At 36.9% G+C, this 24,047-nt stretch overlaps 2 protein-coding genes across 14 annotated transcripts; both read left to right on the forward strand.

The window, feature by feature from the left end:
- The first annotated feature begins 713 nt into the window (after positions 1-713).
- On the forward strand, positions 714-8,521 carry LOC109029923 (partitioning defective protein 6). The gene is made up of 5 exons (XM_019040627.2): positions 714-939; positions 1,459-1,678; positions 3,864-3,994; positions 5,314-5,580; positions 6,128-8,521. Exons 1-5 carry the CDS (start codon positions 898-900, stop codon positions 6,233-6,235), a joined length of 768 nt encoding a protein of 255 aa, XP_018896172.1. The 5' UTR covers positions 714-897; the 3' UTR covers positions 6,236-8,521.
- Positions 8,522-9,624: 1,103 nt separating this feature from the next.
- Pcmt (Protein-L-isoaspartate (D-aspartate) O-methyltransferase) lies at positions 9,625-23,041 on the forward strand. Of its 13 annotated transcripts, none has more exons than XR_011899505.1 (9): positions 9,626-9,955; positions 13,763-13,904; positions 14,568-14,704; positions 15,493-15,718; positions 16,582-16,667; positions 18,079-18,275; positions 18,755-18,907; positions 21,023-21,238; positions 22,814-23,041. XR_011899505.1 is itself a non-coding variant. In XM_072298020.1 (8 exons), the coding sequence occupies exons 2-7, from the start codon at positions 13,769-13,771 to the stop codon at positions 21,198-21,200; spliced, it is 831 nt and encodes a 276-aa protein (XP_072154121.1). In that variant the 5' UTR covers positions 9,625-9,969; positions 13,763-13,768; the 3' UTR covers positions 21,201-21,238; positions 22,814-23,041. The 13 variants fall into 13 exon arrangements, 3 of the variants coding, with proteins under 3 accessions (XP_072154121.1, XP_018896214.1, XP_018896215.1); XR_002008669.2 differs by having other exon boundaries at positions 18,079-18,251; XR_011899500.1 differs by having other exon boundaries at positions 18,079-18,251; positions 21,116-21,238.
- Positions 23,042-24,047: the final 1,006 nt, after the last annotated feature.

Below are 24,047 nucleotides of genomic sequence, written 5' to 3' on the forward strand. Positions count from 1 at the left end.
TCTGTTAAACGCGGTCCAAATGTGAGTAAGTTTATGCTACCAGCTCGAAACGCGCATTGGCGCCTACAAACCTAAGGGGATACTTCAAGCATTGCGCAATGCGTGAAGTAGCCCCTTAGGTTTGTAGGCGTCGGAGCGCGTGCGCGTTTCGAGCTGGGAGCACGCGGCGGCTTTCTCGGTGTCGCTAATTTTATTACACCTCAGCCTCAGCTCAGCTTGCAATGAGCTTCGGTGGCTAAGTGGAAAGGATGCTCGACCGCGGAACTTGCTATTCCGGGTTCGATGCCCTACAGTACTAAAACTTTCTTCAGGTTCAATGAACTTCGAATCATGATTCTTAGTCCCAATAGGTCCTAAAACTCATTTTTTTTTTTTTTTTTTTTGGTAAATAATCGACTTAACCTGCCTTAGCGGCTCATTAAATTAGCGACTTCTGTTAAATGGACCCCTTCTTGTTAAATGCTTTTTTTTAAAATTTTATTTTTATTTTTTTATTAATTCTGACTTGTAAAATTACATTAGAAGAAGTGCAACAATGAAATGCGGGTCTTGCTGCCATGCGCGCTAAATTCTTCCCTGTGCTGCTCGCTGCTCTGTCGCGGCACGTCTGCCATCTCGGATTTTCGAAATGCGCGACAAGTGCGCGACATATTTTTAAATTTACCGCCATACGGTACGGTTACTCGTTCACCGTTGGCATAAGCCGTTTTGTGTTGATTAGGTTATTTACTTTGATTGCTGGAGGAATTTCCGTGGAATTTCATAGGACTTTTACAGCACTGACTCTAGATTTACCGTGTTTTTAGAGATTTTTTATATTGTGATTAAGTATTGTTTTTAAAAGCATAATGTTTCATTATTTCCTATAGTTCTGCAGTTTAGATTTTCACTCTTATCATGTGTGTTTCCGCTATGAACATGGTTGAAGTAAAAAGCAAGGTACCCATCCATCCTCAGATTCTCTTAATTCATGACTTTCTCTCCCAAGCAAATTATGATCTACCACTAGTATATGAGGTGATCACACTCTGCTTTTTGTTTGGATTATTTTTAAACTCCTCTCGGATTACTTTCATGGAACTTTTGATCAAGGGATCACTGAGTCTTGTATGAACGTCTAACCTGAACTGTGCAACTCAGTCTAAAATTGGAATTTTTTTTAGTTATTGTTGAAGACAGTGACAATCGGTTGTTCACACCCTATAAAATGTCACCAGAAGCTACTGCTGATCCACAACTCTTATCATGTGTTCCTTTTTTGATTTCGTTCATAACTAAGTTTATACCTACATTCCTTTCAAATGCTTGCTGGCCTCATCCTAGGATTCTTGTCATCTAACGGAATATATGCCACATTAGAAACAGTCCATGAAATTCTTTCCGGTAAACTGCTTCCTCTTGCACTTATCTTCTGGCCTTGGATATCTCTCATTTAGGCTTTTTCTTTACTTTTCTCAGTTTGATGCTGAGTTCCGGCGATTCTCAGTATCAAGAAAAGGAAAGTATGATGAGTTCCATGAGTTGGTGGAGGAGTTGCATCACCTGAGTGAGGTTCCTTTCTTGATACACTACATAGATCCAAAAGATGGTGATCTTTTGCCAATCAACAATGATGACAACCTAGGAATTGCAGCTCAACACGCCATGCCTCTATTGAGAATCATTATCCAAAGAAAAGGTAAAATCTACACAGTCCTATCACAATTTAAACGGGAATTTGGAAATTGATAGTAGTTTGAGAAAATGTAAAAATTTAGAACCACCTCCTTCATGAGAGTGTACTTTCAAATAAGCTTTTTTGAACCATTTTCTTGGTTATTTTTGGTTCCAGAAGAAACCAAATCAGCATTGCTAGAGGCATATTTTTTACAAGCTTTTCCATTTTCTCTAAGATTTGAACCATAATTTGCAAGTTGGACGAGCTGAGAAATGACAGAATTTCCTCATCTTCTTTACATTTTAATGTGATAAAATGATTGATCTCATTTACATATCATGATTAAGTAGGAGTATCTTAACATAAGATGAGTGTGAAAGCTGTGTATTTTCATGAAGGCCAAATTTTGATTATTTCTACTCATCAGAAAGCCGAAAGAATGCCTTTCTTCATTTATTGAGCTCTTAGAGTACCTAGCGTAGTAATATAATGAAGTGAGCTGGTGTCATGTCCTGGTTGACGAGTTCTGAGCCTGGTGTGCGCTGAGCTTTTTGATAAATTTTCGATCCAAAATAGCGATGTCTAATACGTTATAATTCATAACCTTTTTGCTTACTCGGAATGGCCTATTGCCGGCCTGGTACCCATGTATCAAAAACACTAAATTATGTATCAAAATGGTGACCCGGCACTGCTCAGGAGTCGTGGAATTCGATGATGGGAAAATGTTTAAGCGTGGCGACAGCTCCTCCATTTCTATTACGACTCTATGTACTCTATGATTTAGGTTGCTCATTGCATGTTGAGACTATTGTCAATTCCTGATCAGCTGCAAATCAGCACCACTCATCAGATCAATTAGATGCCACCAGTAGTGAGTGTTGACATAAACAAACTTGACTTTCATCTCAACATACAATCAGCCTGATTCAATTTTGAGCCCTCATATTTTTTAAGTGCTAAGACACTGAAAGTAGGAATGGCTGGAGATGAGAGTGGTGTCTAAAAAAAAGCGTTTCAGTAACCCATCAACTATATATTGGTCGCTGAACATTTTTGCTCAACTTTAGGTATATCCTCAACAATACAGGGTGTTTCAGACCACCCGTACCAGGCCTTTTTCTCGGTTGTTTTGGGTCGTACGAAGTCGGGGACCGCGGGGTTGAATAGGGAATTGACCCCAAGGAATTCGAATTTCGTGGTCCCGAAACCCCCCCATGTCCCCTTGGGGGGTAAAGGGGGGGTCGTGATGCTAAAAGTCACGGTTCCCGACCGAATTTTGGATTAATCGCATCAGAATTAAAAAGCACGGAAAATTTCATGTGAAATTGACCCCTAAAAATCCATAATCGGCCCATCCCAGGCCCAAAAATGATCCCCTAAAGAGGGGGACAGTACCCCCCTCCATAATTTCTCTTTGGTCTCAAAATTGACGTAGATTCTCCAGAAAAAGATGGTTTCCCAGGTAATCGACCCCGAGAAATCCAAATTTCATGGTCCCGAAGCTCCTCTAGCCTCCCTTGGGGGGTAAACGGGGGGCCCAATTTTAAGAATCGGGGCTCCTTTCCGAATCGCAAATTGATTGCATCCAAATTGAGGAGCAGAACACTTTTACATCTTACGTGACCCCCAAGAGTTTTAATTGACCCCCCTGAACGGCAGAAAGTAACCTCTGAGGAGGGGGGCTTCGCCCCCTCCAAAAATTTCTCGAGATTCCTCTTTGGTCGCAAAATTGACGTCGATTCTCCAGAAAAAGACGGTTTCTGCCCAAAAGGGCGGGTAGCGGAGCTTAGGGACCATAAAATTCAGAGTCCTCAGGGTCGATTACCTGGAAAACCGTCTTTTTCTGGAGAATCGACGTCAATTTTGCGACCAAAGAGGAATCTCGAGAAATTTTTGGAGGGGGCGAAGCCCCCCTCCTCAGAGGTTACTTTCTGCCGTTCAGGGGGGTCAATTAAAACTCTTGGGGGTCACGTAAGATGTAAAAGTGTTCTGCTCCTCAATTTGGATGCAATCAATTAATATAATAATAATACTTAAATCAATAATACCTCAATAATACTTAATTCAAGTATATTTGAGGAAATTGTGCCTCAAGATAGATGATTACCATCATGGGTTGCATGTGATTTCTAGGATTCTCAAAACGGCCAATAATGCTAATAACATTGTTTGCATCATATTTACATCTTGTATTCCATTGTAGGGGAAAGTGCTGAGGAACTGAAAGGCTATGGAACCCCAAAACCTCGCAATTTAATATCATCTATTTTGGGTGGTACACAAGGCAAATTCAAAACACCACTAATGATATCAAATCCTCATGACTTTAGACAGGTAAGGTGCCTTTTTTTCTTTGCTTTTTCACTTTTATCTAATGTTTCATGTCTAATTTAATTATCATAAGTGGGAAAGTTTAAAGCATAACTCTAAATTTAGACAGAAAATTTTGACAGTTTTTCTTGATTAGTCAAGAGTCAGAGAAAGGAAAAAGCAAGGTATAAAAAGGCTCTCTTTAGAAATTTTAGCTTCTTGAACAGCAAGTCTTGTTTTTATCTCCTCTGTCAGTGGTGCTATCTGAATGTATGTATAATGCTATTGAGTTCTGCTGATAGTGCTGATTAGATTTTGCAGAAGTGCTTGAAAGTATTTAATTTTACAAACTAGAACTCCGTGAAAAGCTGTTGAAAGTTCATGGTTTTGTTTTCAAGAAGCTGTCACAAACTATCTACAATGACCAAGCTGTACCACCAGACACTTAATATATGTCCCTAGTACTTGAATTTGAATCTGATTCCTTAAAGAAATGAATGAATAGGTAGAAAATAGTAGATAAAAACAAATTAATAGATAGTTAAACTGTTAAATGGGCCTGTTGCAAACTTTTGCTAGAGCAGAATGAGGAGTTGTTTCCTATAGATAATGCCTCAAAAATCACGATGAGCGCATCGGCAAAGTCTGAAATGCACTTATAAATTCACAATCTGCGTAAGAAATTTGCGTTATTTTGAGCTTCCCGCTTCAAAAACGATACTACTGCACAGGTGAACATTTTGTTAGAAGAGTCGCTCCATCGTCGGCAATATTCATCATGGCCGACGCTTGCGCAGTTCCTCGCGTAATTCGAGGAGAGTTCAAGGTCAATTAAGGCGGGCGAGGAAAATATGAACGTAAACACGCCGATTGTTATCTGGTTTAATCCTGTTCAGGTGTTATCTCGTCCCATCACACGTGTTTTGGCGGACTAGCGTCGGCCATGATGAGTATTGCCGCCAATGGAACGACTCCTCTAACAAGATTTTCACCTGTACCGTAGTATCGTTTTCGAAGCGGGAAGCTCAAAATACCGCAAATTTCTTAGGCAGATTGTGAAATTATGAGTGCATTTCAGACTTTGCCGATGCGCTCATCGTGATTTTTGAGGCATTATCTGTAAGAAACAACTCTTAGTTTTGCTCTAGCAAAAGTTTGCAACAGGCCCATTGACAGATGATGGCCCCAATGATTGTCGGCCTATATTTTGGGAAAGAGCAGGTTCTGAAGAGGCTATTATTTTTTTTCTTTCAAACGTTTGTAAGCATCATACTAAAGCAGCAGATCTTTGAGAAGTAGAAAATTCTTGGATGTATTTACTAAGAATGTAATCTTTTTTTAAGGTGTCAGCTATAATTGATGTCGATTCGGTACCTGAATATTGCCGAAGAGTGAGACTCCTGAAACATGGCTCAGAGCGTCCTCTTGGATTTTACATTCGTGATGGTACATCGGTTAAAGTCACTCATAATGGACTGGAAAAAGTTCCTGGGATTTTCATATCAAGGTTGGTCCCTGGAGGCCTAGCGGAGTCAACCGGATTGCTTGGTGTTAATGATGAAGTTCTGGAGGTCAATGGTATCGAAGTTAGCGGCAAAACCCTAGATCAAGTAAGGTTCTTTATCTTTCATTTATCATTATTTTTCTTTGTAGAGAAATGGTTTTCTCCTATACCAAATTTTTACCTAGTAGGCGGGAATGTAATTTTCTTAAATCGTATGAACCTACCCTACCTAGCTACAATGTTGTTGTTGTTTTTTTTTTTCGTAAAAACCATTTTTTTTTCATTTAACAGTTGATCTCAAAGGTGCAGAAGATTACAAGTTTTCCCTAATTTTTAACCAAAATTCACCAGTAGTTTCTTCTGAAGACTAGAAAAATGCCTTCTATATATCCCCCCCCCCCCCCCCCCCCAATTTATATCATGCATTTATATCAACTTGGGCCTTCAGAGTGTCCTGAAGTATCTTGGCACCTGGCACCAAAAAGTTTTTTCTTAGACCAACTTCTTCACCCACTGCACAGTTTTTTATGTCTCCTGAACATTTTCATTTTTTCAAGTTGGTGTAATTTCATGCTCACTGATTCATTGATCTTAATGGGTGCATCACTGCTGTTGTTGGTTATTTTTTAGTAAAGATTATTTTCTTTTTGCAGGTTACTGACATGATGGTAGCAAACAGTTGGAATCTCATAATCACTGTCAAGCCTGCCAACCAGCGAATCACCTGTGCCTCAATTGCCAGTAGTTCTTCCTCTAGTTAACAAGAAATGATGCACAGTTCTTAGAATTCCACTCTTTCATTTCGTCATTTAATTCCAACCGTCCATTTTTTAAACATTTTTTAATTGTAGTTCTAATTCAATTGATATAAGCGGTGACTATACAATAATATAGGGAAATAATTTTGCATAGAATTTTCTGCTCGGAAATGAGATCGAATACCACTTTACATGGTCTGTGTATGTGAAGTTGATTAGAATCTCATTATCTTTTACTGTTTTACCAAACCTTACTGCATCATGTGATATTTTTAGGCATGAGTACAATGGAATTCAGAGCCTACTTTTACTAATCCTCATTATTTTATAGAAATGAGTGATTTGTTTTTTTAATTAAAAAATTGACTTGAGGAAGGAGTATTAAAACATATCCTAATTTTTATCTTTAAGCAGTAAGTTTTTAGTAATTCTTCCCAAATGTTAGTCATTCGAAGTTTATATAAAATGTTTTCATTCTTCAACAGTGATTTTTAGCTACCTTTTACTATAATTTTAAGTATACAGGCCTTGATAAGAGTCAATTTAGTTGCTTTGAGCAAAAACAACATGCTTCTTCAAAGGCTGTTTATACCAGCGAAATTTCTAACCTGATCCATTATGTGCAAATAAAAGAAGAAACAAATAAATAAAAATAAAAGCAGACAAAAACAAATACTCATATAATAAAACTAATGGAAGAAAAAAACTTTTTGATCCAGATTGTTTGAATTAGGAAAAGAGATCAAATCCTCTTCAATTTTTTATGCATGCATAAAAATGACTGATCCTCTGGAGTCAAGAGAAATGATTTTATTCACTTAATTTTTCAGACGTGAATCCTTTTAAGGTAAATCATATTCAACCTCTCAGAACTTTATTTTAAGATCTATAACATGACCTTAGATGATCATAATTTTGTTTCTAATTAGGATCAAATTTAACACAAAATTCCTTAGAAGTATAGTTCGTTGTTTGATCTTTTTAAGGAGCCTTGCTGCATAGATATTAAATTATGAATTTGAACTTTTAACCATGAGAGTTAGCAATAAAATCAGAGTAAAAGTATCAAACCATAACTTGTAATCTCTTTATAATTACTTTTAATTCTTCCTTGAAGGAAAAAAAATGAGTAAGTAGGATTTACTCCTTTCTGTTGAATTTGTTTTTATCAATCCATGAAATTTAAATACGTTTTATGATTGACCTTTACTGCAGGGGGGGGGGGGGGGGTGTGTGGAGAGAACCAATGGGAAAAAATAAAACAAATTTTACAATCTAAGCCATAGTATGAATGAATTTTTGTATTTGAAGTTTCAGCTATTCTCAGTGAAGCTAGTAGTGAATAACCACTGATATTACCTATCCATTGCCCTTTCTATTTCGAACAGGAGAGTAAAAAATACTGTATCAGAGTAGTATGATTATGTTTTAGGATCAAGATCCAATTCTCATGAAATATCATTGTCGGTAATATGATTAACTTTTCTCATATCTGACTTTTTTGCACTTTTTCTAAGAACCTGTTTTAATTTTTGATGTCAGATAATTTTAATCGTTGAATGTGTTCATGTTCCATTATTTTATTTAGTTTTAGTAAAAGCTACAATGATTTGAATCAATTGATGTATTGAACAAGAAGAGGCATATCAGATTTGTGTGTCTTGAATTAGATTACTGCCTTTATCATTGCTTCTGCTATACTTAAATTGAGCCAACTAAGGACCTGATTTCTCACTGCTTTTGATCTTGCTGCTTCCAATGCTAATCAGGCCAGCAAGCTTCGCTTATGCCAGATTTGTAATGTTTTTCTGTCTAAAGCAGTTGCATTATTTTTCAATAAAATTGTTCTTTTTATAAGTTAAAAATTCTCCTCATGAATAGATCAAGCCTTGTTTACTTGAGCCGGACTGAATTTTGACCAGTATCTGCTTATCTCAAACAGATTTGTGAAAAAATCTTTTTTGAATGAATGTAATAAGGTTCATGGAAAATTGTCGTAATTAAGAAATTCATCGAGAATTTCCTTTTTTTCTCCTGTTCCTCTTATTATTTTTGAGTATTCTCATCCTTTACTTTTCAAATGAATTGATTATTACAGAAACCTGTCGTACATTAGAATGAAGAAAGGAGTAGACTTCCTAAAGACAAAATATATTCTATAATAACGTTTCTTATTCAGAATCTTCAGCGTTTCCTAGTATGTAATTAAAAAGAGTAAAAGTGTATGTCTGTTTTGTTGAATGAACAGCATTTTGCTCTCCTGCATTTACATTCAAATAACGAAAAGGACTTTTCAGGAGTTGAAAAATCGCACTTTATTAGGTATTGATGGAAACTTGTGCCTCCCCAATTTATTTTTTTACCATTTTTTTTTTCTCCCTTTCCTTTTCCTGACATAGATTGTGTATTTTTTTTCCTTTCTTGTTTTTGATACTGCATTGTAAAATTTTAATCGTATTTTTATGGACTCACTTTTCAATGTTTGAGTCCTATGTTAATTTTTTTTGCTAATAAATTTATTGAATTTTTTAACGTTTGCATATCATTTGTTTCATTTCGGTTGAAGTGAATGTATTGCAGTTGAACTAATTCGAAGTATTGAAAGTAAATTGGAAGTAATTCGCACCTCAGGTATGAGGGATTTCTAGTATACAGTCTGTTTGAACAGATTGAGTGGTTGATTTACTTACCTGCACTCAATTTAATTCTCAGCAAAGATTTCTTAAAAAGTTTTGTGAGCAATCATTTATTTTGAGACAATTTTTCTCTGTAGAGTGAGCATCCATTAAATCTATGAAGAGACCAAAACTCTTGAAAGTTCGTGATCCTTTAATATTCCTCTAAATTCTTAAAATAACTGGAGTAGGTACCTAAGCGTCCTCCACTTGCTCAAAAACTAAATGAGCCCATGGGGTAGATCACAAAGTAATATTATAATTATAAATCTATTAGGTATCGCATCAGTGGCGTAAAAAAGGGGGGGGGGGCTGGAGCCCCCCCCTTTTCAGCCTCGTTAATTGCACCATTTTTTTACTTTTGGAGGACAGACCGACAGACATAAAATATTATCAGGGATGTACACGAAATAGTGTAAATTTACCGTCACATTTATGAATGGACCCCCCCTCGCCCCCCCCCCCCCTTTAAAGAATTATTCCTAGCTACGCCACTGTGTCGCATGAGGCATAAGATAGCATGAGTTCAGTCTAGTAATGTGGCGATTGTATGTAAGTACATACATACATAACCAATGCCCTCACTATTCTTTTGAATTTCCCGCTATTTGGGTATCAACCCCCTCTCCCCTCTCCTTCTTGATGCTTTCCGCGCATGCGCGCATGCGCCTGAGCCTCAATTTTTCTCTAATTTTTATTTCTTAGGTTATGTTATAGTAAACTTTTCGACATAGAATAATTCGATCTCAAGTCAAGGTCGATAGCAGTGATTCTATGAACCTTTTGCGCCGAATAATTACATACAACTGTGAATTTCAATAAGTTTTACCCATCGTGACACCCTTTGCGTAGACATTTTGTTAGTTCTTTCTTGTTTACACGAGTTTCTAAGTTGATACCCGTGCTGGTGTTCTAGAAAGTACCATTCTACTCCTCAGCTCATTTTGCGCAACAACATCTTTTAGACCTAGATTTTATGTTTTACTCCTTTACATCTTCTCTTACTCGTTGTGACTATTCATCTCCAGACATATAATCAGACATACAGGTAGGACTGTCAATGTACGTAATTTTATTTGAGTGTATATTGTATACTGCAAATTTTTACAGCCCCAGTCGGAAGGAAAACATCTACGTACCATAGGGCGAGTATTGCTCCTTGATAATACCGATTAAACACACAGTAATATGTGTTAATTATTATGCGGAATGTAAAAAGTATGTATGACAGGCCAGTTTCAAATCCTGGACCGTCTAGCTCCCAAGCGGTAAGAAGAGCACTGGACCGCTTCTCTGCCATGCCATGCCGAAGTGGTATTAGGAACCATTTGAGCGGAACCATCCAGCCTGCAGCAATATCAGTGCCTGAAAATGTTGCTACTAAGTATTTTTATGCTGCTTCTGTTGCGCACAGGGGAAAGAAGAAGAAATTGAGATAATGTATTGGTCTGAAGTGTCTGTAAGTATAGAAAAAAAAAAACAACCCAGTTGGAGGTGGCAGGACCGTAGGTTCTCCTCGTTAGTTTTATGTGAAACTGAAGGAGTCCCATCTGCAGGCCCGCCACATCCCATCTCGGGCCCTGGTGCCAGTTTTCTGGCCTGGGCCCCTAGCATAGGGGGGGGGGGGGGGTCCTGGGCCTCCCCCGGAAAATTTTTGAAATTTTAAATCTATTTGGACGTTTTGAAGCTCTTATGATGGAGATTTTCCATCAATTTCTGTAGAAAAATTACGCCTTTTTTTTTACTTTCAGCACCAAATACTTTCGAATTGTTGCATTCAAAACATCTATAAACTTTTTTGAGGGGGGTAGATGATACTTTTCAATTCTAGGGGGAGCCGGGCCCCCCTGGACTCCCCTTTCGCACGTCTATGGCAAGGGAGTTGAGCCATTGAAGTCGAGAATGCCCAGACAGGAGGTTCTTAGCATCCGACAACGGAAGAAAATGAAACGCAGTTACTAAAAATATCATTCTACATATACCTACTCAAAATCTTGAAAATAGAAAGAAATCTCTAAAAAAAGTAAGAAAAATTTTATAGTGCCCTAGTGTGTTTTTGAAACTTTATTCACCTTTTGTGGAATTTTTAGGGTAATTTTTTCACTTTTCCTTACAAGACAAGGGTTGCACATGAATTCGTAGTGGTTTGTCACCTGCGTCATGGGCCCCGGTACCAAGAACCCAGTACCCCCCCCCCCTCCCCCCTTGTGGCGGGCCTGCCACAAATAGAATATAATTTGCCAGCGCTTCATCAAAAGTTCACATGGAAAACCCACTGTCAGTTAAAAAATATCCTGGCTTAAAATTTCTTCACTATACTTATGAGAGTGAAGTTGCTATTTTTGAAGAAGCGGGTTACTTTGTCTCTGCGAAAAATAGTTTTTCATAACCCGCCATACAATGCTCTGGTTTCTAGCCATCATCATCTTCAAATTTTGAAGATTTGACTGGAATGATTTCCCCTTTTTTCACAAAAACCGACAGGAGCCGAGATAGCATTTTAAGTCACGGCCGCCATCTTGGGTTTACGAATTTTGGAAATTTGACTAGAAATTTGAGTTTTCCATCGAAAAATACCCCGTGATACCGAGTTTCACTGAACTCGAACGAACAGAAACTGAGATAGCATATCAGGCCACGTCCGCCATCTTGGAATTGAAAATTTTCAAAAATTGACCAAAAATTCGAGTTTCCCGTCGAAAAATTCCCTCAGATCCCGAGTTTTAGAAAAACCCATCGAACAGGAGCCGACAAAGCATTTTAGGCTACGTTCGCTATCTTGGATTTGAGAATTTTTAAAACTTGACTAAAAATTCGAGTTTCCTGTCGAAAAGTACCCCTGCTCCCGCGCTTCACAAATCTGTATAACGAACAGAAACCGAGATAGAATTTTAGGCCACATCCAACATCTTGGAGTTGAGAATTTTAAAAAATTGACTAACAATTCAAATTTCCCGTTGAAAAATACCATAAGTATATTGCCGCGTTTCACAAGACTCGAACAAACAGAAACCGAGATAGCACTTTAGCCCACGTCAGCCATTTTGGATTTGAGAATTTTAAAAAATTGACTAAAAATTCGAGTTTCCCGTCGAAAAGCACCCTCCGACACCGAATTTCAGAAAAATCCATCGAACAGGAGCCGAGATAGCATTTTAAGCCACTTTAGTCATTTCGGATTTTCGAATTTTGATTTTTTTGAATTTTTATTTAGAACGCGTGATACCCAAAATCGAAGCTCAGATTTGGATTCCTCGTAACAAATCGATGCGATTTCATGTATCATACCCTGACACCGAATTTCAGAAAAATCCATCGAACAGGAGCCGCAATGGCATTTTAGGCTACGTCCGTCATTTCTGATTTTTGAATTTAAAAAATTTGACTTAAAAGGCGTGATACCAAAAATCGAAGGTCAGATTCGGATTCCTCGTTAAAAATCGATGCAATTTCATGTATCATACCCGAGCATAGTGTGAAGGAAACAGACGTAACGTAGACATATTGATTCGAGCATATGAATGCAACGTGGCAACATGGGTAGTGCTCAGTGGGTCAGCGGAGGAGGAAGAATAAGAATTTATCGTGAGAAATTCCTTGCGACGAAACCGAACGCTTAGCCGGCACTAAGTGGCGCCTCCCCGTTCGGTTTCACTCGGGCGACCGGCGGCGGCGGCGGCGGCGTACTTCAAACGGGTAGTACGACAGAATCTATACACGTCGTTAAACCTTTTTCCTTCGCGCTATTCTAACATATGATACATGAAATCTCATCAATTTTTCACGAGGAATCCTAATCTGAGCTTAGATTTTGGATATTACGCGTTTTTATCTATTTAAAATCGTAGGAGAAATCACAGAATTGTCCTTGAAAATTGATCACACTTAGTGTTTTTTTACGTCATTAAACCTCTTTCCTTCACGCTATTCTATTATATGATACATGAAATCGCATCAGTTTTTCACGGGGAATCCGAATCTGAGCTTAGATTTTGGATATTACGCGTTTTAATCTATTTAAAATCGTAGGATCACACATTAGGTAGTGTTGTTTTTTTACCCCGTTTTTCTTCTGCGTTCACGCAGGCGCGCCACATCTCATCTCGGGCCCTGGTACCAGTTTTTTGCCCCGGGCCCCTAGCGCAGAGGGGGGTCCGGGGAGCCTCCCTCGGGAAATTTTTGAAATTTTAAATCTATTTGGACGCATTTTGAAGCTCTTATGATGGAGATTTTCCATCAATTTCTGCAGAATAATTACGCCTTTTTTTTTACTTTCACCACCAAACACTTTCGAATTGTTGTATTCAAAACATCTATACGTTTTTTTTAGGGGGGCAGATGATACTTTTCAATTCTAGGGGGAGCCGGGCCCCCCTAGACTCCCCTTTCGTACGTCTATGGCGAGGAAGTTGAGCCATTGAAGTCGAGGATGCTCAGACAGGAGCCTCTAAGCATCCGACAACGGAAGAAAATGAAACGCAGTTACTAAAAATATTATTCTATATATACCTACTCAAAATCTTAAAAATAGATAGAAATCTCTAAAAAAGTAAGACAAATTTTATAGTGCCCTAGTGTGTTTTTGAAACTTTATTCACCTTTTGCGGAATTTTTAGGGTAATTTTTTCACTTTTCCTTACAAGACAAGGGTTACACATGAATTCGTAGTGGTTTGTCACCTGCGTCACGGGCCCCTCCAGGGCCCGGGCCCCGGTACCAAGGGCCCAGTATCCCCCCCCCCCCCCCTTGTGGCGGGCCTGCCCATCTGTTAAGTGTCTTATTCATATCTTCATCTTCAAGTGTCTATTTGTATGTATCATACTTACTGTGAATTTAATTCATTTCATTGTTGCAGATTTTTATGTGGCAAGGTGGGTCTAAAGTTTGCGTTTTTATCGGAATCATATTGTTCTGGCTCTATTCACTGACTACTTTTGGCACAATGGCATGGTTTTCTCATGGCAAATCAAATTTAGAACTCGTGAAAAGTTTAAAAAGTAAGTTTTAGCGTTTACTAATGTTTACCTACTTACCTCTTAAATTAAGGATGAGTTACTTACTAAATTGAATTTTTCAAAAATATGGCATTAAGATATTTTTATGAGATTTATAAAATATTAGATTATCTGAAGGTGTTGGCGTTTGTATCGTGATCAACTCAAGAGTCACTATCTAAGTGCTGCTGCTATCACAACATTAGCCTTCATGGCTGGGCATAGTGAATATTTAAATGAACATAGCACCAATGGACTTTCCTCTCATCAAATCAACAGATCATAAATTTTTGCATCACGTAGCATAAGAACGAGCTTTGTACCTAACTGCGTTGTTTGAAAGTAATGTATTTTTAAAGATTACAACTCTAATAAAGATAGTTTTGGTTCCATGTGGTTTTTACTTTGACCCAGCCAGAACTAGGCCCAGGATTATCTAAAGGTACAATCTGGTGACAAAGTTCAGCACAATCCCTGCTGGCTCACTTTTCGTAACCCTTTGTGCGAGTTTTTCAATATGTATCATCACAGCTGGCAAACTGAATAATTCACCCATAGAATCTAATATTTTGCTAACACATCACTATGTTTTTCCTGAATTTCTGTATCAATTAATTTGGATCATAACATTTGGCCCAGACCATTAATGGCATTGTTTCCTAACAGATAATGGAATTATTAAAAGTTCCCGTGTGGAAGAGGCTATGTTGAGCGTGGATCGAGGAAAGTATGTCAAGGAGAACTCTTATAGAGATGCCCCTCAAGGAATTGGTTATGGCGTTACAATCAGCGCTCCGCATATGGTGAGTGATTCCTTTTTCATGGGTATTTAATATTGTTAAAGAAAATAAAAATTTCAGAAATAAAATTCCGCAAATACAGGTTTATGCAAAACAAAATAGGTTTAACTTTAGAGAAGTAAGGACTGGATTTCTGGTTAATCAATCTCTTCAGTCAAAACTAAAGTCCTTTTATAGACAAGTTGCCTTATGCACACCATAATCGAAAATGAAGATTACACAGATTTGATGTTTCTTGTTAATATGGATCAACTCATTCCCGCATTCCTTGCCTCTGTCCCTCTCTAATTCTATTTGTTCCCTGACATGTCCCGAATTTTCCGGTCCATTCCAGTTTTTAATCTTTTTAATTGATGGAAATGTAATTTTTATTTCTGCTTGGGACACTGTAAAGGCCTAGAACAAACAGGAGCTGATCACCTTTTGTCTTTACTCTCAGTATAAAGAGTCTCTTGTCAGAATTCGTTCAAAACTTATCCATCACATCGAGCTCAAAATTGCTTTTAGAGGCAACATTAATAGACTATTTCCTTAAACTTATTGTCTTTTATTTTTGGCCCCATGCCTCAAACCAATATTAGGAGAAGAACACTGCTTAATGAATTGACAATTTTGATTAGTTCAAGAGCTATTCGCAATCTTCTTAGGATGAACCAAAATGAATATATGGTTTGCAAATACAGAAGCAGAAACATAGTATTTTTACTTTATCATCATTGAAGGCATTTTGTTTTTGTATAATTAGTCTATGTACCTAAAAAAGTAACCATTCATTTTTATCTGTTCTACAGCATGCTTATGCACTAGAGGCATTGAAGGATCATTTGGTAGAAGGCGAAAAAGCGTTAGATGTTGGTTCTGGGTCCGGTTACCTAACAGCATGCATGGCTCTACTGGTTGGCAAATCAGGCAAAGCAGTGGGGATCGACCACATCCCTGAGCTAGTCGAATATTCAGTAAAAAATGTCATGTCAGATCATCCTGAACTATTAGAATCTGGAGTTGTTAAATTAGTCGGTAAGTTTTTTAATGTGATCTATGTTTTCTGAAGCTTCAGAAAAGAATACTGAGGGACTTATTGTCTCCACAAAGAAGGATCTTACCCTTTGTTGTTGGAAATTCAAACACTGTCTTGTTACAGAGGTAATGTAGCAAATTTGTAAAAGTTTCGGATATTTTGACACCCACCCACCCTTTGTAACTGGTGTTAACCCACTTGTCCCCAGACCTCATTGAAATAATTGGGTACATATACTGTGACACTTTCCCTCGGCTTTTCTCACAGAAGAAATGAAACTGAAGTTTGTATGGCCTCCATAAATTGGCTAGGGTATATAGATTTACTTCTACTTAGTACATATCATTGGAAAAACGATTATTTCGAGCACTAAATTGAGAAATGTAAGTATTCAAGTAAAAAAAGAGTTGAAAAAAAATGTTGTGAAAAATACAAATCCAGTATACATACTGTTACGCAATGCTGAGCTTGACACTATTTTACCCCTCGTTATGCTCGGTCACAAAATTAGAGTCAGGGTATGAATTCAAGTCTGCATTATAAAAAGAAAATTAAGAGTTGTAAAAAGGAAGATCCTTCAGATTGGAAATCCTGGAAATAATTCTGTCTCCTTTTTAATTTTCTCAGACTTTAATCTTTTCTGTTCCATTTTATTTCTGCTCTTTGTGAGTCCCTTGCTACATCCCTGTTTGTCCTGATATTTTAACCCCAATGATATGAGGACTTTTACTTTAACCAAGTGGTGATTATTTTCAGTACTTTCTTTTTGTCCAATTGAACTGTTTTGCTTTGAAACTCTAAAAGTAATAAATTGAAGTGTCTGTCACCGTGAGTTATCTTGTGTTCTGTTTTTATATCTTAGCTGGTGATGGACGACAAGGATATAGCCCAGAGGCACCTTATAATGCAATACATGTAGGTGCTGCTGCACCTATTTTACCACAAGCGGTAAGATCAATTCCTTTTTAAATTTTAAAGACTAAATTATTTAGGACAAATTTGTTGCAAGTAGAAAAATGAGTCCAACTTTTATGAAGGAAAAGGAGCCAACCTGTTAAAAGTGGTTGTCAGAGCATCATTTAAATTTATCCAAAAAAATCCTTAGTGGATTTAATTTCAATTTTAATGAGCCGTAGTATTTTTCTCGACTTTTAACAATCGAAATTTTTAATTCAATGGACAATTGTCTGCCTTTAGTATTTATAATTTTGTAATAGTTCCAATTAAATGATTGGCATCAATAAAATTGAATTTAGTAACCAAGAAAAAATTAAAAAGTTGAAAAAGAAAAATTAAATTAACTTACATTAAACGAGCAATGAAAACATTCGGAAGCATTTGGCATGTAGAATAATTATCTATAAAATTTTACCTGTATTGAGTAGCTTTCTGTTTTGTATTGATTTTGGTTTTTTTCCACTCGTGGACGGCTTCGAAATAGACTGATTTAGTGGTTACGTCATTCAATATAATATTGAGCCGAGTATCGAGTACTCGACTCGGCTCGAAAGTTAGGTTAGGTTCGAGCGAGTACTCGAACTCGGCTCGAGTGTCAACAACACGAGTTTTTTCGAGTATTTCGAGTTTTTTTGAGCCGGAAACGCCGAAAGAGTCCAACTTCCAAACATTTCAATCATACTTAAACTATTGTTAGTTTTGCCATCATTTTACGATTGAATAACATCAGAGTCTCGTCGGCAAATTTCTACCATCCGCAGCGCCAACACGCTACCGCCCGGCGATTTCCTGCCGCGCGCGCGGTTTGTAACTACACGGAGTCATATGAGCGCATTTATGCGCGCGACAAATTTCAACCTGCGGCGGCGACCGCCGCTTGGAAAACTGAAAGTGAGCACGTGTTTTGGACCTTTTGCGCTCCAGAAAAACGGTGTCGCGGCGGCAGAAAAAAGGTGCTGCGGCTACAAAAATAGGAATCGCGCGATTCCAAAAAACGTCGCGGCGACAACTGCCGCCGGGAACTCTTGGTTCAAACCAAAAAAAAACTAACATAACCTCATGTACAAATTTTTCAAGAGTTAATTGTGTTAATTCATCACAATTTAGTCCTTGATCGGTCATAAATCAATTGAAGACCCATTAAACATGACAACTATTGATTGTAGGAAACACTTGGGCGCATTTTACCACCATGGCGCAAAGGCGACGAACCTGAAACAAGGTTCTGTGTTTGTTTACATTTTAACCAAGGGTTGGATATTATATCAAATGACGTAGCCACTAAATCAGTCTATTAAAGGTTGGCTGAAGACTATTCTTGCAGTATCTGAATTTTCCTTCAATGCATCTATTTTATTTTTAGCTCATGGTTGATTTTTAATTTACTCTTTTTTTGTTTCAGTTAATTGATCAGTTAAAGCCTGGCGGCCGACTTATAATTCCTGTTGGACCGGCGCACGGCGAGCAAAATTTAGAACAAATCGATAAGTTAGCTGATGGTTCTGTCACAAGACAAGCATTGATGGGTGTTGTATACGTGCCTTTGACTGATAAATCAACTCAATGGCCTGGCAGGTGGAAATAATATTGTGTTGTCACGTAGGCAATTATACTGTTTGCTTAAACCTCTGTCCTTTTTTCCATGCACTGTACCTGTACGTACGAAGAAAAATTGAATATTCATGATATTCTGAGATGAAGGTACAAAACATTTTAGATCAAATTAAGATTCATTCTTCCAAGAACTAGGATCTCTGTTCAGAAGTCTAATTAGGAGATGAACTTGATGCTCCGTTTCACAGTGCGATAACTTGTATATCTGTCTCCCTCTCCAGCATCAACTTGCTTCTTTGATTTCAACAGGGAACCAACATTTAACAGAACTCTAGAGAGTTTGCTTTTAAAAGATAATATTATAATGATGATAATATTTTAATAATTTTTAATCTGTCAGTGAGTAACAAATTTAAACGAAATCAAGCATAGAGAGTCATGTCAAGATAATTATTTTAAATGGTAGGCAGATTCCTGATTTTTTTTAACATAGTGAAATCTTGCTAACTTTTTTTCTCTTCTAGTCATAAACTTGCATGAATAATGAGAATGGGCCTCTCGACTAGCTCTGCACCAGGTGCGAGTTAAAGCACTGTACAACATGTTTCCTCTTCCAAATTTCACGAGCAAAATAAATTACACAACAAGAAGTATGGAAATCAACTTCTACCCAAGATGTAAGTACTCTTAATTAACATTAATTAAATGGCCAAAATACAAATGAAGTCATTCCTATCTGTTCCAAAAAAAAAAAAAAAAAAAAAAAAAAAAAAAAAAAAATAATAATGAAGCCAAGAATTCTTGTTAAGATTTCATTCAGAAATTGATTTTGGAAATTTCTGTTGGATGAGTTGTTTTCTATGTGAAATATTTTGAAGAGGAAACATGTGACGCTTCTTCCAGTCCAGAACTTAGAGTTAAGATGCTGTAAAGGCGCTGTGTGCATACTAACATTTGAAAGTGAATTGTACCCATTGAGAAGTCTAAATTTGGAAATGCAAAGCAAAAAAGGGGGATTCGTTAAAGTCAGAAAGCTACCCCTGTCGGAAAATCCTTGGTGCTGATAACAAATGACTTGGTGAGGTTTTACTGTACTACATCAGCACTGTAATTGTACTTTAATGGTACGATATCCATAATTTCCTATATCTAAAAGGTCTGTTTTCTTTTTTTTAATTCAATTTTCAATCTTATCACTTTATCCTTCTTTTAAGATTATTGAATAATTTATAAGTTCTGAAAACAAAATAATTTTGTTAATCTTTCATGATTTTTCAATTTATATTGTTCTATAGTTAAAATTATTTTGACTATTTTTATTGAAGTTAATTTTGACCATTATTGTCAAAATAAAGTAAACACAGTTGTGTGTAGACAAAAGTTGATCAACTCAGAGTCTTCTAAGAGCATGTAAGCGATACTTACTTTAGCATTGACTTTTCCTTCTTTGAAATTTAAAGTCTCCTCAGAAATAATAAGAATATGACACATGATTGTGGCATTCATCTCTTTCTCCCAGTCCCTTACCAAAGAATTGAAATATCATTTTTCTCAGTCGAAGATGGATGTTGGTTTTCAGTTGCTTCTTTACTAAAAATCTGGTGGATGTATGTTCAGAAAAAGTGTTTCCTCAAACATACTTATTCAAATTTATCTTTTGTGATTTCATAATTTACACGCGTCTGCAACCTTAATAAAGCAAGGACCAGAGAAGGTAATACCCAGTCAATTTTCAGCGCTGGGTTATTAATTATTATTGGTTTGACCCTCTCAAGTAAGGATTTTTCAAAGAATGCAACTTTGTCTGAAAATAAAAAACCAGGATTTTCTGGAAAGCTGATGCACGCATGGAAAAAACATTTCGAGTTCAGTAGCCAAAAATGTATTGTAGCACATCTATGGCATGTTAAAAATTTTTTTCACTTTTTCTGATCAAAAATTTTCCTTGGTCAAAAGACAAAAATTTGCCCAGTGCAAATCGTACCAGTTTGTTTTGCGTCTAAAAGGGAGGAAAACACTTTTTTTCCTAAATGTGTGATAGAGCTACAAGCTAGTATGAACCAGTGTCATTTGGACTACAGAAGCCAAAACTAGGACTAGCTCCATCAGATGTCTAGAGAACTATATGTTACCCTCCCTTTCCTACGCAAAACAAGCCAGGTTTTCCATAATTTTTTCATTTTCTAATTCTCTGCCTCTTTTTGCTATTTCCTGACATCGAAATTTTCGAACTACTCGGCTTTCCCTGGCCTCCAATCAAAACGCTTGGTTTTGTTTTCTTCAGATTCCGCTGACTTTTGAATTACTATGGTTGATACCTGTACTTCTAGTGCTCCAAATTAAGGGAGAAGGCATTTTGAAGTGGCCTGTGCTCTCTCAATTGGCACCGGCTGAAGATACTAAGCCTCGTGCAAAATTCCCTGACTTTTCCAGGTTACTGTAAATTCTCTGACGTTGAATGTCCAGACCGTTGAAAACTCTGCCAGTAGATAAGATTTGTATCCGCCACTTGGGCGGTTTTTGATGTTTGACTAGGTACGAAAACTTTTTCATCAGGAACAATGAGAAAAGTTATTAGGCATGCCCAATGATTACTTTTAAGTATTTTTGGGTGCTAAGCCTGAAAGGAAATAACATTTTTTTTTTCTGAGCACTTACCAATTTTTCCAAGGAAGTTTAATATTCTAGGAAATCTTTCCTTAATAGGGGAACACAAATAGCATTTTCAGACTCATTGTTAGTCCTAAAATCTATCAAGAATTACCAACTGAGATCCTTGCTTTATTTCACAGATTTTTTTGTACACATACTGGTACCTATGTCACATTCCCAGATGAATGATACCCATTATATTGTCATCTTTCTTTCGCAACCTTGAATGTCAGATGTGTCCACAGGGTCCTAGCGAGAGGCATGCGAGCATGGTTACGTCGTAAAAATGAAAAGCGGCGAACATCACAAAATTCATAAAAATTTTCTCTCGAAGAAACTTCCCATGCAGATTTGCGGTGAGTGCAAATCGGGTCCCCCATCATTTTAGATACTTATTCTGATTGATTGAATTTTAAATGCAATGGCTATCATCAATAACTTTGCGTATTTCCTCTTCAGCATCCATGTGGATAGGAATAGTATTTTTAGCCAAGGTGTTTATTTTTAACTTTTGAAGGAATAAAGTTATTGACTGAATCTTGGTCTCACATGAAAGCTCTTGTCTAGAGTTATCATTTGGTGCAATGAAGTTTACTTCAAGAATTTTTCACTGCAAAAAAGAAAAAGAAATATATTTATATATATTTTTTAGGTTCCAGACATTCTGTTTGTTCAGTGTTTCAAATGTTTAGATCACAGACTAAAAGACAAAAACTTGTTGTACAGCAGCTGTTGATCTGTGGCTTTAAAACATGGCATCATGCAATGTGGGGAAATGTTTGATTTTAAAAATTCCATCACTCATACGAGTCAAAAACATGAAGTTGTCTTAGCCTCAAATCGGACAGTACTTACATATTTAAAGATTTAATAAAGTAGTAAAAAATGTTTGTAGGGGGAGTTCAGCAGAGTTCGGCAAGTTTTAAGTATGTTAGTAATACAATGTACCAATTATGATTTGGACTCGTTTGAGGATAATTTTTTTTTGTTGGCATAATTGGTTTTTGGTAAACAATTAGTCAGGCACCACCCAGGAGTAAAAATAAACTTTTCACCTGTTTTCAACCTCAAATTGCGAGGTGCTAGCCATCACCGTTTCAACATGGCGGCCCGTCAAGATTTTTTGAACTGTGACTGGATGAAGTCACTTTGCTGAAAATTCCTCCTTTCATTCTCTCTCCAATAATGTACCACTCGATGGGGGTTGTTGAGAATGAAAATTTAGATACAAGGCCTGTCAGGGTGGGAAGCTTATTTTTTTAACAACCCTCAGGGAGTGGCTTACAACTTGAAAAAGAGAATAAGAGAAAAAGACCTTTTTTCACAAAAACCGTAGGTACATTTTGAAGCTTTTTACTTCTATCTCAAAAGTTAACAGGAGTGGGAAAACTCTTGGGATACCCTGTAGGTATATCTTTTCCCACTTGCAAATTCTGAATTCGAAATATTTAAGGGATAAAAAAAAGCATATCTTGTGAGCTTCCTTTTGATCACTAACAAGTGTCACAAAAGCCGCAATAACACACCCCATCAAAAAAGCATAAGCAAGCCATCTTTTTTCTTTATTCTTTCAAAAAGTACTTCTTCCCCATATATCACACCTCTAACTTTTTAATCCCGCTTAGCTACCAAAGTAGCAAATTAAATATTATTCTCTTCGGCCTCTTGAATGGGTGACATTCAGAATGGAACTTTTGTAAGAGCCGGATATTTTCGATTTGACCAGCCAATGGTAAGTTAAATTTTGCGAGAAACATTGAAGTTCTCTCGATCATGTCTGAGAACAAATCCCAGCTCAAAACATTTGCCTTTCCGATGTAGTATTCAGAAATTCAGGAACGGTTTTCCTTTGAGACATCATGTCTGTTCTTTTTTCTTTTATATATGTATACTCCTCATACTAATCGTTTTTTTTGTTTTTGTTTTCTTAGGGACAGCTCCTAACACTGAATAACTAAGGAGACAAATCCATGCTGTTATTCCGAAGTTGTGCGGTTCATCATGACTTTTTTGCTCATACCTTTGTTTTACCAGAATGTAATTTTGCAGTATTATTCGTATTAGTAATCTACATTTATAACTGTATGATGTTTCTTTTCCTAATTCTCTAGCTAAGTTGTGATGTAAAAATACATTGACTCTTCATTAGTAACGCGAAACACATGCCTTCCAGGTTATTTTTTTATTGTTTTACGCGTGAAGCGCCTAGTATAAAGTTATATCTGTGATCTCCACTTTGGTTTTCGGCAAAAAACTTCGTGCCCTTAAGTTTTCATTACTTCTTTATGGAAGTTGGCCCATGATTAGCTTCTGAGGTTTAAGAATCTACATTGATGAAAGTTTCGAGAAAATGGGGAAGCTAGGTCTCATCAAATTCAGAAAACAAATCTAAAGATAGCAAGTTTTTAAACTAGATATTGCAGATTTTTATCGAAATTTTACTATTCATACCCACCAGTTTCTCAAACTTTTCTCACCATTTTTCAAGTTTTCATTTATCATGGAAAAACCAACAAATTGAGTTTTCTCCTACTTTTTGTACCTACTGGAGAAAAATAAAACTATGTCTGGGTTGAAAACTTGTAGTTTTCCACCATGTAACTATTCAAGAGGAGGATAAGTGAAATTGTCAAAGAAAATCCTATCATGTTGCACACTGCGACTGCTCAACAACGGAGGACACCCTTCCGACAACATTGGAAATGCTGGGAATTCCGTTCTTTTGAAGTTGAATTTTTGTGAGAGGATTACGTTCAGTTTTTTAATCACCACTAATGTTCACAAGAAAACAAAATTCACAGCCGAAAGGAATTTTGTTCTCTCGAAACCATGAAATCACGAATTCATTTCACAATATCAGAATAACATTGAAATATTGTTTCTTCTCTGAAAACTTGACAATGAGGACTTCTTAAATTCCTCATGCTGATGTATGTGCTAATGTGTGTGTGCGGAATCGGAGACCACTATTAATCTGATAGAAAAGATGCATTTAAAATTGGACACATTCAATTGGGAGGCAAGTAAAACTTGCTCTCGCAGATTTTATGAATGCAATCCAAAACAATTATTAATTTATTCATTCATAACTTTATTTTTTTGAGAGGAGGGGCTAACAGCTTTTAATACAGATGTAAATAAAATACACTTGTAGAACCTCAACTA

Source organism: Bemisia tabaci, chromosome 3, assembly GCF_918797505.1.
Source record: "Bemisia tabaci chromosome 3, PGI_BMITA_v3".
In the NCBI taxonomy this organism is placed as follows: domain Eukaryota; kingdom Metazoa; phylum Arthropoda; class Insecta; order Hemiptera; family Aleyrodidae; genus Bemisia; species Bemisia tabaci.

What these genes read in the sequence shown, in the direction of transcription:
- Pcmt (XM_072298020.1), top strand. Translation starts at nt 13,769, where the DNA reads ATGTGGCAAGGTGGGTCTAAAGTTTGCGTTTTTATCGGAATCATATTG. An exon ending in ACTCGTGAAAAGTTTAAAAA is followed by an intron (nt 13,905 to 14,567) that starts GTAAGTTTTAGC and finishes GTTTCCTAACAG; the next exon opens with ATAATGGAATTATTAAAAGT. An exon ending in TCAACTCAATGGCCTGGCAG is followed by an intron (nt 18,252 to 21,127) that starts GTGGAAATAATA and finishes ATGTGTCCACAG; the next exon opens with GGTCCTAGCGAGAGGCATGC.
- LOC109029923 (XM_019040627.2), top strand. Translation starts at nt 898, where the DNA reads ATGTGTGTTTCCGCTATGAACATGGTTGAAGTAAAAAGCAAG. An exon ending in TGGTTGAAGTAAAAAGCAAG is followed by an intron (nt 940 to 1,458) that starts GTACCCATCCAT and finishes TACTTTTCTCAG; the next exon opens with TTTGATGCTGAGTTCCGGCG. An exon ending in GCGGCAAAACCCTAGATCAA is followed by an intron (nt 5,581 to 6,127) that starts GTAAGGTTCTTT and finishes TTCTTTTTGCAG; the next exon opens with GTTACTGACATGATGGTAGC.